The 17,120-nt window shown below is 28.2% G+C and overlaps 1 protein-coding gene across 1 annotated transcript in view; it reads right to left on the reverse strand.

The window, feature by feature from the left end:
• Window positions 1-265: 265 nt before the first annotated feature.
• LOC107454446 (glutamate receptor ionotropic, NMDA 2B-like) overlaps window positions 266-17,120 on the reverse strand; it is a 156,249-nt gene continuing 139,394 nt past the window's right edge. Inside the window, exons 10-17 of the mRNA XM_071184913.2 lie at window positions 16,156-16,281; window positions 12,962-12,979; window positions 9,950-10,170; window positions 9,262-9,422; window positions 7,110-7,291; window positions 4,991-5,226; window positions 2,553-2,752; window positions 266-676 (exon numbers count right to left, since the gene is read on the reverse strand). Coding sequence (XP_071041014.1) covers window positions 508-676; window positions 2,553-2,752; window positions 4,991-5,226; window positions 7,110-7,291; window positions 9,262-9,422; window positions 9,950-10,170; window positions 12,962-12,979; window positions 16,156-16,281 — 1,313 coding nt within the window. The 3' untranslated portion in view covers window positions 266-507. The remainder of the gene's footprint in view (window positions 677-2,552; window positions 2,753-4,990; window positions 5,227-7,109; window positions 7,292-9,261; window positions 9,423-9,949; window positions 10,171-12,961; window positions 12,980-16,155; window positions 16,282-17,120) is intronic.

The raw sequence follows: 17,120 nt of genomic DNA on the forward strand, positions 1-17,120 counted from the left end.
TTGACTTTAAATAAATTAAATGAAACAATGATTTTTAGTAAACGTTATAATGCTTTTCAACCTCGTATAAGTGAGGGATTATATTTCTTCCCTGCAACATTCAAGATTTTCGATCTTCCATTTTTAATAAGTTCATTATCATTATTAGCGATTTCTCAAAAACATACAAAAAGTATCATCCAGTATTATTTTCAAATAGTCAATACACTTACTCACAGACCATTCTAACTAATTCCTAAGGAACACATTAGAAGTTTGCTAATAATTTTCTTTTTGAGCATATGAATTCAGGTGAGAGACACAGAGGAATCAAAAAACGATATTTAATGATCACCCAGATTTTTTGATGCGATCAAGGCTTTTCATCCAATACTGATACAATTTTTACTTTGATTGAATCATCACCATTTTGATTGTTTCAAAACCAGAAATCTTCGCAGTTTTCGATTGGGTGCTGATTTGCTGTAGTAATTATCTTTATTATGATTTTTTTTCTTGATTATGTTATCATAATACAGTTTCTATCTCTGCAACGTGAGCTGGCGTAGTACTTGTTTTGATGAAATGTGGGCCGTAGGAATGAAGTGGATGGGTTTTATAACCGGGTTGAGATTCATTACAAATAATCATATTTCTTGTCATATCTCTTGTTTTGAGAGGAACAGAGGAGTTGAATCTATATTCGAATGAAAAAAATTCGATATTTAATAATACATACAAGTTTACTGTAAAACATTCACAAAGATAAAAAAAGAATAAAAAAAGATTGATTATGATTTTGTAATCTAGAGTCTAAGCTAGGAGTCTAGTTAAAAACGCTCACATATTATCGCATTTAATAATATATCGTCTACATATTATTTAAAAAAAATTATCAACTTCTTTTGATACAAAAGAGTTGTCTTTTTTGGGATTATAGCTGCTATATGAGTTTCACCCTCATATGGGTAATGCGTCATTTTTCCTCAATTAATGCACAATTATGATATGATTGAAAAGGGAAAAAGAGAGGAAACCTGAGGCAATAGCATTCTATAACTGCAAATAACATTTATTATTATTATATAAAGGTGATTCCTTATTCAATTAAGAAAATGTGTGATGCGTAATTGCAGAAGTAGTTTTGCATTAAACTGAATATCCCTACAGAACATTACATTCAAAACATTCAATTATTTTTAGAGGATTAAGCAGGAGTTAGAAGGATTTAACTATGGAAAATAGGTTGTGTTTCAGATAAACCACATGCGCATACTCATTTCAAAGACACGTAACCATCCAGGTTAAAGGGAATTGAAAGCAATTTTATCTACCCGTAAAGGAATCGTGGATGTGAAGTATAGGTCCTTGCTAAACTGTTCTACCGTGAAGTGCTCGACTTTGCGCACAGGATGTGGGGTTTACTGAAGAAGGGAAGCCACCCCCTCTGAAGAGGATCAAAATTGTGATGGAATGTCTCCGAATCATCCTCAGGGATGTTCCCAGACCATCACCAATAGCCCATTGTGCAGATATAGTACGACGGACGCAAACAACAAAAGGCGTTATAAAAGCCTATATAAGCATATATAAAGATTTCCCGACATTGCTCTATTAACAAAAATAAAAGAATAAAAAAAAAATAAGAAATTCTGCCTTGAACTCTCTTGAAAGAAAATTGAATACAAGTTTCCAGAAAGCAGACGAATTTGCTACGGTACCCCAGTTAAGAGCAAAAACTGTAGTTTCAGAAACACTGGATTACACGCTATTACATTGTAATTACGCTGTAATCTAGGCACATTGTTACATCTTTTTTAACTTTGAAAAATTAAAAATAAGTTAAATAAAAAAATAATACGAAGTTTAATATTTAAATAACTAAGCGTTGTATAAAGATAATTTTCAAGAATCGAATATATAGTCTTACTAATTTACAAGAAATGAGATGTTTTTTTTTCCTTCTATATCGTTTTAAGTACTCTGTAATTGCAATTATATTAATTTACTAATTTATTTACGTTGAGTTTGCACATTACATTCTAAATGAGTTTCGGAAATGAAAATTAATCTGCAAGTACTCGTTCTTGTCGGAGTTTACTTTAAAAAGTGTTTTTTTCTTACACCATTTATTTACCATTTTATTTATAGTACGCTTACATGTATTACATTCTGAAGTAAGTAAGTTTAGCAATGAATCTCAGAAATTTAAACTAATCTGAAAGAACTTGCAATTTTTGGAATGTACTTCAGAAAGTAATTTTTGTTAGCATAAGCATTTACTTTTTATTTGAATTCAATTCAAAATGAAATTAAATTTTGCAATAAATGTCAAATTTTAAATTTATCTAAAAGTAATAGTTAATTAATACTCAAGTATACTTTCTCGTTATTATTATTTATGCTCGAGATGTACTTTTTTAAAATATCAATAACGTTTTTTGTTTATTTAAGTATTTATTTACTATTAAGCATCATTTATTTAGTATTAAGTATTTATTTATATTACATTTTACGAAAATATGTTTTGCTAAGAAAGTAGAAAATTTAAACAAAACTGCAAGCCAACTTACTCGTTATTTGATGATACAACAGTAATTCCGAGCATATTATTTTTTGCCTGAAGTTCTTGAATTTTCAATTTTGCCATATAGAGATCACGTCGAGTTTTCCTCAATGTTGTATCACAAATGGGATTTTTACATTTATGGTGGACAATCATATCTGTAGCTTCTTGCACTGCTCCACGAAATGATAAAGACTTTCCCATACTCTGAAAAAAGATATATTTTTCAGACTCATTCATTTCCATATTGTTCTGGTTCTCACTAGCATAAAAATAATAAAAGTCATAAAAGTATTGTTTTTCTATAGATATTTTTTTAGTTTGTTTTGATACACATATAATTTAATAGGGTAGTTTTTTTTATTTTCAAATTTAGTGGATAATAATTGTGATAAATGAGTGAAAGCAATCCCACGGACAATGCGACGGATTTAAGGTTATGTCAAGGTACGTTTCTTGTGAATATCAATTGATTGTTAGGTTTTCTCTTTTGAAATTACGTTATGACACATTCACATACATTATTAATACAAATACATTTTCCATGGCGAGACGATGAGGCAACCACAAGCACTTCCACTGGTTCAAGAGGTCCACGAGGGAAAAATGCACTATATTATCGTTATTACAGAGCACGGAAGCGAACGGAGCAGGAAAAAGAGTCGTTGAATATAACTAGTGATCCTTCTACGACTGCTGATTCTTCTACAATTAACGTCGCAGGTTGCGAAGTTTAACTTCTTCCGAGCGGAGGGACTCCACGCACTATTTTTTTTCGTAAAATGCATTTTTACCAGAACATGTTATGGGACAAAAAAAAACAGTTATACCATAATTCTTACAGTAATAATTACCGTAAAATCACTGAAAAACTCTAACTAAATTAGTTTTACTCTAAAAATTACTTTTTAATTTTTTACGATTGAAATGGATTTCATGGCATATGCACCCAAAGTGCCTGTTCTTCACATCATAATTTGATCCGAATTTTTTTAAAGGGTTGATTACAAGGTTGCAGGATACTCAAATCGGGTAATATAAAAGGATGGAATGTTCACAAAAAAAATTATGCCAATATAAATCCCAGTTCTTGCAATAATTAGGTAAAGTTTTAGCCCTTCAGTAAACTAAGAAAAAAATATTGCACGTTTGTCTGGTTTAAGAGTTTCTTTTTATCATTACCTATTTCCTCTGAATCAGTTTCTATCAGTATAAACAATATTGAAAGCGTAGTTAAAAACAGGCAAATGTACAGTAATTCAAGCGTCTTGTTCATAAATTGTCTGGAAAAAATTCTAATAATCCTTCAATCAAGGCATTTATGAAACTTCATCTTTTTTAAAACGTATTAACTGCTTACTGATGTTGTATGGTTAAAAAGTGTTTAGGAACATAATACTCCAAGAAAACGAATATGAATTTTTTTATACATATAACCCAAAATGACGAATGCAACCAGCTCTTTAAATTATGAATATTGTATACCATGTGTCGAAAAAAATCTGATAAACTTACCGCATTATAGTATTGTTTTGTAATGACATTCTAATAAAAAAAACTATTTTGATTATTAAAAACAAAAATATCCAGTATTTAAACCATTCAATTGGTACTTTTTCTGTTCGTATAAAAAGGCTTACCGAAAAGTTTGGTTTTCAAAATTATAGTTATTATTACCACACATTTAATAAAAAATAAAAACTGCAAATTAAATTTAAACAAATAAATGGTTTTTATGCAAATCACAAAGGTATCAAGATAACATTATAAAATTAAAAAAATTTCTATCAAATTTTATATATATATATATATATATATATATATATATATATATATATATATATATATATATATATATATATATATATATATATATATATATATATATATATATATATATATATATATATATATATATATATATATATATATATATATATATATATATATATATATATGTATGTATTTTATATATAACCAAAGCTCTTCAAAAAAATTACCGAGCTTTTTGGGGTTATCATAGTTATTATCATATACAATCCATTTTATCATATTCTGGTAGTTCTTACCATACTTCTTTCCTCCGCACAGATGCGCAAAAAAACTGCTTTATGAAGGTCAAAATGCGCATGTATTGATGAATGCAGTTAATAACTAACAATTACGAAACTTAATATTACATATGCACAAGATACAAATAAAGAGAAAATAACTTAGAAAACGTTATTTATAAGAATATTTGCTAACACTTGAGTTATTCTTTTCACTTATACATTTATAGTTTCTTATTTGTGCATAACTCATAATTACATTTATAGCGAATATGTATGAGTAACTTTTATATTTTTAGAGATAGAGAATTTTTTTTTTTGTAAAATAAGAATAAATGCTTAGAGTTAATTATTTCTTAATTTTTCAGAACAAGTATATGTTTTAATGACTTACCAGACTAATAAGCGTCAGAAAACCTCCTTTGTCTGTCTTTTCTAGATGTTTACGAATATACTTGAAATAAATATGTTCCAGTAATAATACCATTATTGTGAACAGAACTCCACATCCGAGTAAGAGGAACGCACTCATAAACTGGTTTACGTCGAGTGGTTTGCTAACATTCCTCTTTTTGTGTTTTGGCTTGCAAGCTCCTTGCAACCAGAAGCGCTGTAATCTCTCGAGATCACCTAATAATACAAAATTTAAAAATGTCATTTTCATTTAGTTAGATCGAATTGTTAAAAGCGGATAAAATTAAGTGCAATTATTCGTGGATACAATGAAATTAAATTTACAACATTTATGTAAATAAAAATAAATTATTCCCTGCAAACCCGCAAAGTGTTTTTCGTTTGCATACTTTAAAACGACATTTCATAATGAAACATTGTTTATCAAAATGATATTTCGTACTTCAATATCTTGCTTCTACCATTTTCTTACATTTGACCTGCCCTAAATACACTGTAAAAAATTTCGGATTAAATTAGGATAAAAAGAACCGGCACTTCTTACCATAAACTCAATTTTTACCGAACATGTTATGGAACAAAAAAAATCTGATATACCATAATTTTTACAGTGATAAATACCATAAATCACTGAATCAGTCTAATTAAATAAATGTTACTGTAAAAATGACGGTTGAATATATTACAAAAAATTCGGATTTTACGGAAGATACACCCAAAGTGTCGGTACTCTTTTGCTGAGAACGAATATTTTTATTGAGACTTCAAACTATAAATAAATAAAAATTAGGTAATGTCTTGGATCACGTCTTTCGAACTTTATTTTCAATACTAGTTGTCAACCAAAATCAATTTATTTTGTTCCGCAAGAATATACATATTTATTTAAATTCTGTATACCTCTACAAAAAAGTTGCATTAAATTATAAGTAAAACATAGCTAATACAATTTTCTGCTGGGGCTAGGCGAGCGGTCTTGTTGATTCGCCAAACGCTCTGTACCATGGATGTAGTTGGCTAGAATCCCGATATAACTTTGTGATGTCTTTTTCTAACTTCTGCTATATGTTCTTCCATTAACCAATGACTTATAAGCTATCTTTGTAATGAGCTCATAAGTCTGCATATGTATGTGTAACAATAAATAAATATTTTTGCAATGTTTGAAACAATAAAAATGTGAAGCGAATAGCGATATAATACAAATAGCGATTAGCGAATAAATATTAAAACAAATAATTAGACTATAAATAACAGAAAATAAATAATTATCAGTTACGTAATGAAGGTGACATGTATCGCATGGAAATATTTTAGTGCATTGCAATTCAAAGATATGAGTGATATTCTTCTTAACTTTAAATGAACTTTCGAAATCTTTTACATCAATAATATAAAACTGGGAAGATAGAACTTTCTGAAAACCTAGACAGACTGACAGAGTCAGTCTGGTCCTTCCAAGATTGTTTGAGTATAGATCAATTAAACATCCAAAATCACAAATTTATTCATGATAAATTTAATAAGAAATATATTAGGGCCTTGGCCTTAAAAATTCTATGTTATTTTATTCGATTTGATTAACGAAAATATTTAAATAACGGGACGCTGACTTTTCCATAATACTTATACATTAGTTAGTTAGATAATTGAGTTTCCTTTTCCATATGAATAATAATTAAGGATATTCAGAAATATTCTTTCTTAAATTAGACTTGGGTACTTTATACCTACTAAAGGGTACTTTATATTCAAATCTACCTGGAGGTTTTGGATACCTACCATTATAACTAATGGGCCACTCTGGTCTTTCCTGTCATTCTAGGCCTAAGGTTTTTCATATAATTTTTTGTAAGGTTAGTACATGAATGATTGAATAGGCTCTTAAATTGAATTAAATTATAGAAAATCCTTATACTCAAAATAATTTTAGTGAGTTATCGCTTAATTATATAGCAATAAAAAAACGAGAGGGGTCATTATGGCCTAAGTGTTCGTTAGTCTCAACTAAAATATTTCATCGGTAAGCAAGATATGTTATGTTATCAAATTTTTCTCTCTTTTTTAATAACAACCATGAGAATAAAATAAAAATTTACCGTTCTCTCTATACTGAATCATAGCTTTGTTGAACATATTAAGGTATTTTGAATTTTTTGAAAGGGCGAATCCATAACCAGTCATGGCATACCAGCTTCCAACAGTCAACAATCGACATTCATTATCTTGACCTGCTAAATATTCAAGCACGGTAGCATCGTATATAAACGCATCCAGATCCCTAAAAACAATATAAAAAAATATCAGCTATATCAGGGTGACTTAGTTGTTATAAAATTCATGTTTGTTAGTGCATTCCTTCTTCAATGTATTTTGTTATATTTTTTACTTTCTTATGTTTTATTAGTATTTCCTGGAATTTTCAATCTGGTTTTTCATATTAGTTTGCATTTGCTTTTGACATTTATTTCTATAAAAAAAAATCCTTTGACTTTTAATTAATCAAAATTTACTGGACCCAAGCATCTACCAAACTTGTTCAGAAAATCTGCTTAAAATAGGAAATAAGTTTATAGTAATTAAATTAAAAGAGAATAGTCTGTTGAAAAAAATTTAAAAAACAATGAAAATAAAATTATAGTATTAAAATTAATTACTTTACTACTTTTATTTAATTAGACGAAGTTTCATAACTAAAATCTGCAAATCTGTTTTCAATTTAGTATTTTACACTCGTTTTGCTTTCCAAAACTTACCATTGTGCAACAATTTTTTCAACTCTTGATGCGATGTCATGCAAAATATTGGGATAGGACAAAATTGTGAACAATGCTGCATTAATTTTATGAAAATGGTTTCTATAGACCCAGATTTGATTTTGAAAATTTTGAGAAATTGTGATGAAAGTTATTATAAATGATTTATTTTCAACCCATTCAAAATTTGTATTAACCAATAAGAATAGAAGAGTTAACAAACGTTTTTTATTTATTTTAATACCAATAATTTCAAAATTCTTTTTCTGTAAGTTGTGATATTTATACGAAGTGTAATTTTAGATTTATTGCAAGATTAATAATGTAAAGCAAAGTTCAGGTTTCCACGCCCACCCTGATCGATACAAAATTGACACTATTTGCAAAAGCATTGTTTACAATCTTTAATGGGGACATATAGTTTTGTTATGCAAAGGCTTCAATAACAGGTATTAAGAAGATATACTATATAATTCTCAAGGCTATTTTGACACATTTTTGCTAAATTTTGCGAAACCCATTTCAATTAAAAAAGATATGATGATAATTTACTAATAATTTGTTATAAAAATCTTTAATCTGTTTATCAAATTGTTTTGTATTAATCTTTCTAAACCCTTCATTAGCATGAGCAATTGTGTGTTATAAACTGAACTAACCCAAAGCAAGCTTCTTAAAATAAGTGAAAGAATAGTTATTTTTCTTCCAAAAATATTAGAGAGAAAAATTATACAACATAAATAAACAAACTAGGCAAGAAACAACAAAGTCGCCAAACTTTTGCTACTGCATTTTAGCATGATATTTAAAAATACTTATGTATTAATAATGAATAATTTCATAGCCATACCATAGCCATTTTAAAACCATGATGTCATGATCTTATGTATCATGATATTATGGTTTTCTTGTGTACTTATTCAGTTGTATTGCTGATAATATAGATTTAAAAGCTATAGTTTGGGTTTTAAAATTAATAAAATGGAATAATCGGGATAAATATAATGTCTTAAGGAAGAGAAGAACTTTAAAAGAAGTTCATTTAGATAATAAGTAAAACAATTGTATTTCCAAAAAGTGTAAAATTAACTTACCAGTGAAATGTATAAAATTCTTCTTTAACAAATATTTCTGTGCAACCAAATGAGACACAATAAAGTACCGTGTGTCAAGATTTCTGGCATTAATATCCCAGCGTAAATTTTCTCCCATTGAAATAACATGGAGACGCGGAATGTTGAAAATACTCTACTCTTTTTTCGCCCTACAGTCATGTGGTTTCAGTATGAGGACGAATATTATAGTGGTGTGCACGCTGTATTAAATTTGATCGCTATGTGAGACACTCCTCATTCCTCTACTTCATACACTTTAACAGTTTCTTCAAACAAATGTGTGTTTCTGATTTATTCTGTATGTAATTGAATTAATAGTTAAAACTGACTTTCATTAAATATAATACCTGGCATGATCAGGAACTTAATGAAATACTTACCCTTTCTTAACTGCTGCCACTCCTTTTAAAACAGTTGTTCTGTTGAACTTTCTCATCCATGTAAAAAGGTGGGGTTTATTCTTTTTGATGATAGCCTCAGTGTTACCATAAGGAATTGTTCCATAACGGAATGGGGGCTCGATGAGACGAGGATTGGCAAGCTGAAATATGGCATACATTTCAATTTATTTTACTGCCACCATGCTTCAGATATTAAACTTAATATACACAGTAATATCTCGTCAATTGCATGGTTTTAAAAAGAATGGGAGATATAACAAATAACAAGTGAGCATAAGGAAAATTCTTCATTATCAGGGGCACCAACATGTGATGAGATGCTTTGTAAGTGGAAGCCTTGAGTTTTGGTGAGTTACTTCAAAATTCTTCAGCATGCATTCCTTTGACATGCTTTATGAAAAAGATGCTTTTTTCTTATGTATGACTTGCTTTATGTGGCAACAATTCACGCTTTTTTCCAGATAAATTTTTTTTCAAAAGAACTTTTTAAAAGCTTCCAGAATGCTGGCAAAATTTGAAACATATTTTGCATGTTTTCAAAAGTTTATGATTTATTTCTCAATTATTGAGAACATAGGCAGCCTACGACTTAAACTAAGAACACTATGTCCTAAAATGAGAGAAAACTGACAGCTATAGACTTTTGCAGCACTAAAAAAATACTTACCCTCTTATCGTCGATCCCTGTTAAGTCATAATACTCTTCTCTGGTTATCATAAAGGCAGCCAAATTGGCAGTATAAATGGCAAGAAATACAACAGCAAACATTGCCCAAACACTTGACATAAATCTTGCCGTGTATCCCCTAGGGCAATCGACATTAACAGCAGCTCCGAATAAAATAGCCCAGACTAGCCAGTATGTCCGAAACAATGAAAACTTGTGTTCTGAAATTAAAAACTTTACAGTTATTTGCGATTAAATAATCTGTGTTTACACATTTTCTTCAGTTTTATTTGAATCATGTGAAGAGATGGTATTAATAATTTTAGTAACATTTAGATACTCCTGAACAAGTAGCACAAATAAAAACAGCCAATTATTCGTAATTAAACAATATTTCATACGTTTGAAATTAAAGCAATAAATCGTATTTTACACAAGATCTATGTCTTGTTCTCTACAGATGGAGACTCGATGTAGAAAATTAATTTTCTAAGCTTAAATCGCTATTAAAATGTATAGATTTTTTTTCATAAAAGATCAAATTTGATGTAGTTTTGTGGCGATCGAATCTTTAGTGAAAATCTAAGAGAATCGAATTTAGGGCATACTCTAAAGATTTAGTTTATTGTTAAAACCTTAATTTGCTTACACTGAAGATTTAATTTTCCAAAATTTCATGAAAACTGTAAGTACTTTATAGTTTAAACTAGAAATAAATTTCATAATAAAAATCTAGTTGAAGTTATAGATCAACCCATCCTGTGGTTATTTTAATGTTTGAGGAAAATATTTGGCAAAATTTGACATGGGGTGTATTTAAGTGAATGCAGTAATCAATATTAATTGTATTTATGAGGTGCACAGCAAAATATAGACTGATTTGAAACTTAAAGCTGGGGAAAAAAGGAAGACAGAATGAAACAAACAGTTTTATTTCATTGTGAAAGCTGTTAAAATTTTATACAATATTCGACAGTATTTTAAAAATGTTATTCATTATTCGACTTTTTTTGAAGAATGCAAATGTCATAAGACATTAATCTAACCTGTGTTATTCCAGTTCCAGAAACATACTTTGTTCAATTGAATACATGGTTTAAACCTACCTCACTATCCGGTATGACAATTTCTTTGATTTCTCTGGTTATGCATATCTCACAACACCACCTTTTTGGCAACTTATGTAACTAGATTCAAACAATTATGTACATAATTTTTACAACTTTCACAATAAACATACTCATCATCCTATTTTTTCCTACATAATCCTTTACTTTCGAGATTTTTACTTTTGAATTCAATCTCTGTAGCATATCCTGTACGAATTAATTCAAATTACATAAGATATGCTTATTTTCTTTCTATTTACTCGAAAATAATTTTTTTTTAAATCCTAAAAGCTTATCTTCTTAACCTGATTTGTATTATAGTTTTGATTTATTATTGATATATTACATGATAATTTGATCTTCAAAGGACAGAGTTAAACACAATGAAATATTACAAAGTTTATGATGATAAAATATTACAAAGTTTAAATGATTCAGAAATACTTTTTATAAATTTATATTTTGAAAAACTCTCTCCTGTAAATGAATAGATTTATAAAACTATTTTAAGAAAAACAGAAAAGTTAGTAAGAAATGAAATTGTTAAATATGAAATGCAGTAAAGCATACTTCGTGTGAAGGATTACCTATAGAATATATTTATTTTTATCTATGGTATTTTCATTCAGTTCAAATCAGAGAAAAATGTTGCTCTTACTTTAGGTTTGAAGGTGGATGATGTTTTTCATTTAAAATAAATCCAGTTCTTATGGAACCGAGACATAGAAAATAAATATTCAAAATCCTAGACCTTTAAAATAACTGATTTCAAAACTGACATCTTTTAGTTGGATATGGTTTTATATTTAGTGAATACAAATCAAAACTGATGTGAAAACTGTACATTAAAAGCATTTTTATACTCTTGCCATATTTTCAATTTGTAATAAAAATAGGCGTTAAAACCACTTAAGCAACCTTCCTTATTTAAGTCACCAAAAAAGATTAGATAATACCTGTGGCATTAATAACAATGAACAATATAAGACGAACTTATGAACAAAAATATAAACATCAACTAATACGTTCACAAACACTTCTTTTTTTGTTAGAATAGCAATAGCCTAAATGTAGCAATACATTTCTATGAAACAAAAGAGCGTCAAAGCTTATTTTGCTCTACTGAACAAAGCATACTAATTACTAACAAAAGCGGTTTAATATTTTGTTTCAGAAGAAAATTTGTTTTAATTTTACCTCTAAGATCGTAAGGAAAAAGACCGTAAAAACAGGTTTTTTGTTATTAATAGAAGGAATATTTTCATTTCAAAATTTTCGTGAACAATTATTTTCAAGAGGAACTAAAAACACAAGATAATCTTTGATCGAAAATAAACGGTAGTGGGCAAAATAAAATGTTGTTATAATTTTAATACTATAGATAAATGAAATGAAGTTAAAAACAGTATGTAATTGATTTTTACATCGTCAAATTGCTTTTTTATTTTGGCTAAAGAGGTATAGATAAATTTAATTAAAAGAGCTTATTTAAAATCCATTACTTTTATGAATGTAATACATATTGTATTAAAATATTAAACTAAAATATAATGTAATACAAGTTATTTTAAATTGCTTATAAAATTAAAGTGATATTTATAACCGAAAATTGTTATATCAAATGCAAAAAACCCTCCGTTATTTCATGGACATTTAAAATATAAAACAGCTACATAACTTAATCTTTTATTGCGATACCTAAGTTAAAACATCTATATGAGTAGTGCTTTAGTCTTTTTTAAGATTTCTTTTTAATTTTCCCATATTCACTACACACATAAACACATTCATGACAGATTCCTGTTACAACCATGCAATGCGGTTTGTTACAAAAGCAAATCATAAAGCAGCCAAAAAATCTGCCAAAAAAGCACACATTTATTCGTAAGCACCAAAAACATACCTGGTCCATTCTCATCTTCTGTTATCCGAAGAGCAAAGAAGAATGCAAGTAACAGAGAAATAAATGATAATCATGGTTGAAAGGAAATAAAGTAAAGAAAGAAAACAAAATTGAAGGAGGATAGTGCTGAAAAAATAAGTGCTAGAGATAAAGGTTGAAAAATGCTATTATATTAAAGACATGTGTGTGTTCAGTGCTTTAAATTTGATCGAAAATAAATAATTAAAAAAATCATTCGTGAAAATTTACTTCTATATCTAAATAACAATGCAGTGAAAACATTGTTAGAAATAGCGTAAAACGTGCTAAAATAATAATAAGTCAATGTTGATAAAATCTGCCATTTGATTTTTTTTAAATACGTGCTATTTCCGAACAACATCTATCCAATAAAATGTTATAAACTGTTATTATTGCTAATATATTTTAAGTTGGATATAGTTCGTAACATACAAAAAGAAAATTTGCGACTTGCGTTAATTTTTGCATCCTTCTGAACAATAAAATTGTAAACCTGTTAAAAATTCATTTAAAATCTGTGAACAACCAGCGTTGAAATTACTTTTTACATAAATTAAATTTAAAAAATTATTTAGTTAGTGGTCATTAAGCCGTTGACCTCGAAATGGAGGAGACTTGACCGAAATCTCGCTGTTGTGGGAGTATTTGCGTTACATTTAATTCATAATTTCAGACATATGTTTGGAATGGAATTATATGAAGGTTTCATTTTGATTATCAAGGAAATATTTCTGGGATGTTATCTTTGAAATATTTCTGGGATGTTATGTTTGAGTTATTATTTTTTCCTTATTCCTCAGATGAATTTCTAAAAATATTTATTAGATATTTCAAAAATACTTCAAGTAAATCAGAAAAAATTCAAAAATATTTCAGTAGTCGTTGAAGAGGGCTTCAATATCTATATTTAAATGTCTAAATAATCGTGTAGATCTAACTGTATCTGAAACGTAAATTTAACCATTTTTGCTCTAAACAAATACGCTACAGTTAGGAAACCATCCATAAAATAGCATAAAAATATCTGTCAAGGAAATTATTTCAAAAACATTTATATTTAAATTATTTAAAAAAAAATTGTTTTTTAATAAAATAAATTATTTTGCAAAAGAGCAAAGTATTGTAAATAAACGAATCTTATTACATACAGCACTTCATTAACCAAGATACTTACATTAATGAGACAGGAGAAAATAAAAACATAAATAGAGGATTAGTAATTATATTTTATATACAGTGCACCAAAAACATGCAACCTTAAATAACTTATGATTCAGTAATCGGATCTTCACGTTTTAAGACTCAATCTTAAGGGTTTGACCTCTTATATACTAATTACTTAGCTTGGACGATATTTTAAATTATGAAATCAGAGATAAAAATGTACTTTCTTTGATTAAAATACCTTTTTTTAATGGATTTGGACTCCCGAAATTTACGGGGTAGCTCCTTAACGGAAAATATGGTCCCATAGTTCGGTCAGAAAATCGATCCGAAGTTTGGACTCCTTAATGTTAATTTTACTTTTGCGTATTTCGCTTAATCTCGAGATTTTTATAAGCGAACTGAAAAGTTTTTACTCACAACTATGACAATTCCCTTATCGAAAAATAATTCCATACAAAAACTAAATTTTAGTAAATGTTTAAAATTTTTTCTTAAATAATAGTAGAAAAAAATTTGAATTGCATGGTGTACAATTTTTTATGTTATTTTAAAGTATATAATTTTCATGTTAAAATGTAAAATTTGAAAGAAATTGGTAGAATAACTGATTTTGCTCACTTTTTGTATTTTGCCACGTAAAATTACATATTTTTAAAATTTAAGTAAAAAATTGTTAAGTCATTAAGGAATTAAGTCATTAAAAAGTCATTTATTAGTCATTAAAGTAAAAAATTGTATACCTATCGCTTAAATATTTTTTTTCTTTTAAGTAAAATAAAATAAAAAAATAATTAAGAAATATAAATTTTGTTTTTTACATGGAATCATTTTTGGATAAACAAAGTTTATAATTGTGGGCAAAACTTCTTCCTTTGCTTAAAAAGTTTTCGAGATATGGTGAAATATGTAAAAAGTAGAATTAGCATTAAGAGATCCAAACTTTGGACCGTTCTCTTGACCAAACTATGGGGACGATATTTCTCTGTTAGCGGTTACCCCTTATATTTTGGGAGTCGAAAATTTGAATTCATTGAAAAAAGATTTATGTTTGTTCCGAGAATGTAAATTTTTGTGTCTGATTTCGTAACTTAAAATATTCACTGATCTAATTTATTAGTATATCCGGGCTCACCCCCTCGAGACCACCATTAAGAATGAGTCCTAGAACGTGACGATCAAATTATTATTTCAAAAGTAATTCAGCGTGGGTCGTTTTTCTTTTTTGACACACTATATATTATCATCATAAATATTAAGTTTTGCATTGGCGTTATGTTTTTCTAATATATTAGAATTATATTTGGTACATTATATCTTAAGATTTAAATTAATTAATTAAAAAATACTATCATTAATAAAGTATGAGGGATTAAAATTATCATAGCTGATTTGTATTTGCAGTAAATTATTTTAGTTGCTTAGTTTACTGTAATTTTAAAATGAGCATTTTTAAAAATGTTTCCTGAAATAGTTATCATTAGACATCCTTAACTTTTTTTTTTAAAGAATTCAATTTTATGATAGATATTGTTATTTTATATAACTATTGGATTTTGAAACTGAACAATATTTTTTTAATATCTTGCTTAAAATTTAGTAAAACTTAATATAATATCCAAACTTTGATATTTTATTAGAAAAAAATACAATATTAAAATACAAAGAAGAAGAAAAAAACGATTTCATCATGCATGCTTTGGTTCACACCATCTTAAACAAAATTATATAACTAGAGAATTAATTTTGATCACTTAGTTGAAAATGTTATCAAAGAAAAAATATTTTTTTATTGATACTAATATTTAAATAATCTTGATTTATTTTATGTATTATACTAAATCTCTAGTATCTTCTCACTGAAATGAAAAATTTCAATTCCTTCCCAACATTTGGAAAAAAAATATATAAACGTCTATAGTATTTTTCATATTTTTACACTTTTGTTAAATTTCTAAAAAATATTATTCATATTTTTTTAAAAATAAATAATTCAAATAAAGATTTACCTCTTGGGGGTGCCATTTTCATGTCATATCCATAAGGACTTAACCATTCAAAGAGAAATATTGCTAAAGCTGCTCCTTGAATGCATACTAGTAAAATCATAAGCCATGAAAATGTATCAAAAGGTTCTAGAAAAAAAAGTTATAGTTAAAGGCAAAAAGCACAGGGTTATGTCAAATTTCTAAGAAAGAAGTATTTCAGTATGTTATAGACTGGTTTGAATTATCCAATTTGAATTGTACAAATTTTTACTACTACTTGGATGTATAGAAGTAAAATCTGATACGTAATAGATAAAATGCCACAGCTTAACAGAAGAAAAAAAATAAAATGAAGTTTATATTTATTTGAGCAAAATAAACTATTATTAAATGCCTGATCTTTGATGATGTTGTTGTTTCCAATCCTTCACAATATAGCCTCAGCTATATCAAATCCACGAGTCCAAACGCTCTGGCAAAGTCACACACCGAAATTTGTGGCAAGAGAATGTCCTCTAAGGAAAATTCCTGGCAATTGAGGATGTGTTCGGGGGATGTGTTCTGGTTTCAAGTTGTACTTGCTATACACGTTGGGAAGACTTTGCCCCCTAATTTAAAATTTAAGCATTTTAACTGGACACTGATAAATCACGAAACTCCCGTTTGATCCCATCTATCTCATTGAAACTCCGGAGAACCACCAGGGTTTTTTCTGCCAAACCAGTGGTGAACGGGAGTGGTTATCCATAGCTGCCTGTCGCAGCTTTTCTTCAGGGAGAAAATCTTTTGATACGTAATGAGGTAGTCGCATAATGCAACCACAGTGATGCCACGTTTAGATAGGCTTCCTGCGACTTCATTATCAGGAACACCAACATGTGATGGGATGCTTTGTAAGTGGATGCCTAGAGTTTTGCTGAGTTGTTTCAATTTGCCGATTATTTCAGTGACCATATGGTCAGTTACTCGATTCCAGTAATGTAAGT

The sequence above is a fragment of the Parasteatoda tepidariorum genome, chromosome 5, assembly GCF_982258835.1.
Source record: "Parasteatoda tepidariorum strain Cologne lab strain chromosome 5, Ptep-v5.0, whole genome shotgun sequence".
NCBI lineage: Eukaryota > Metazoa > Arthropoda > Arachnida > Araneae > Theridiidae > Parasteatoda > Parasteatoda tepidariorum.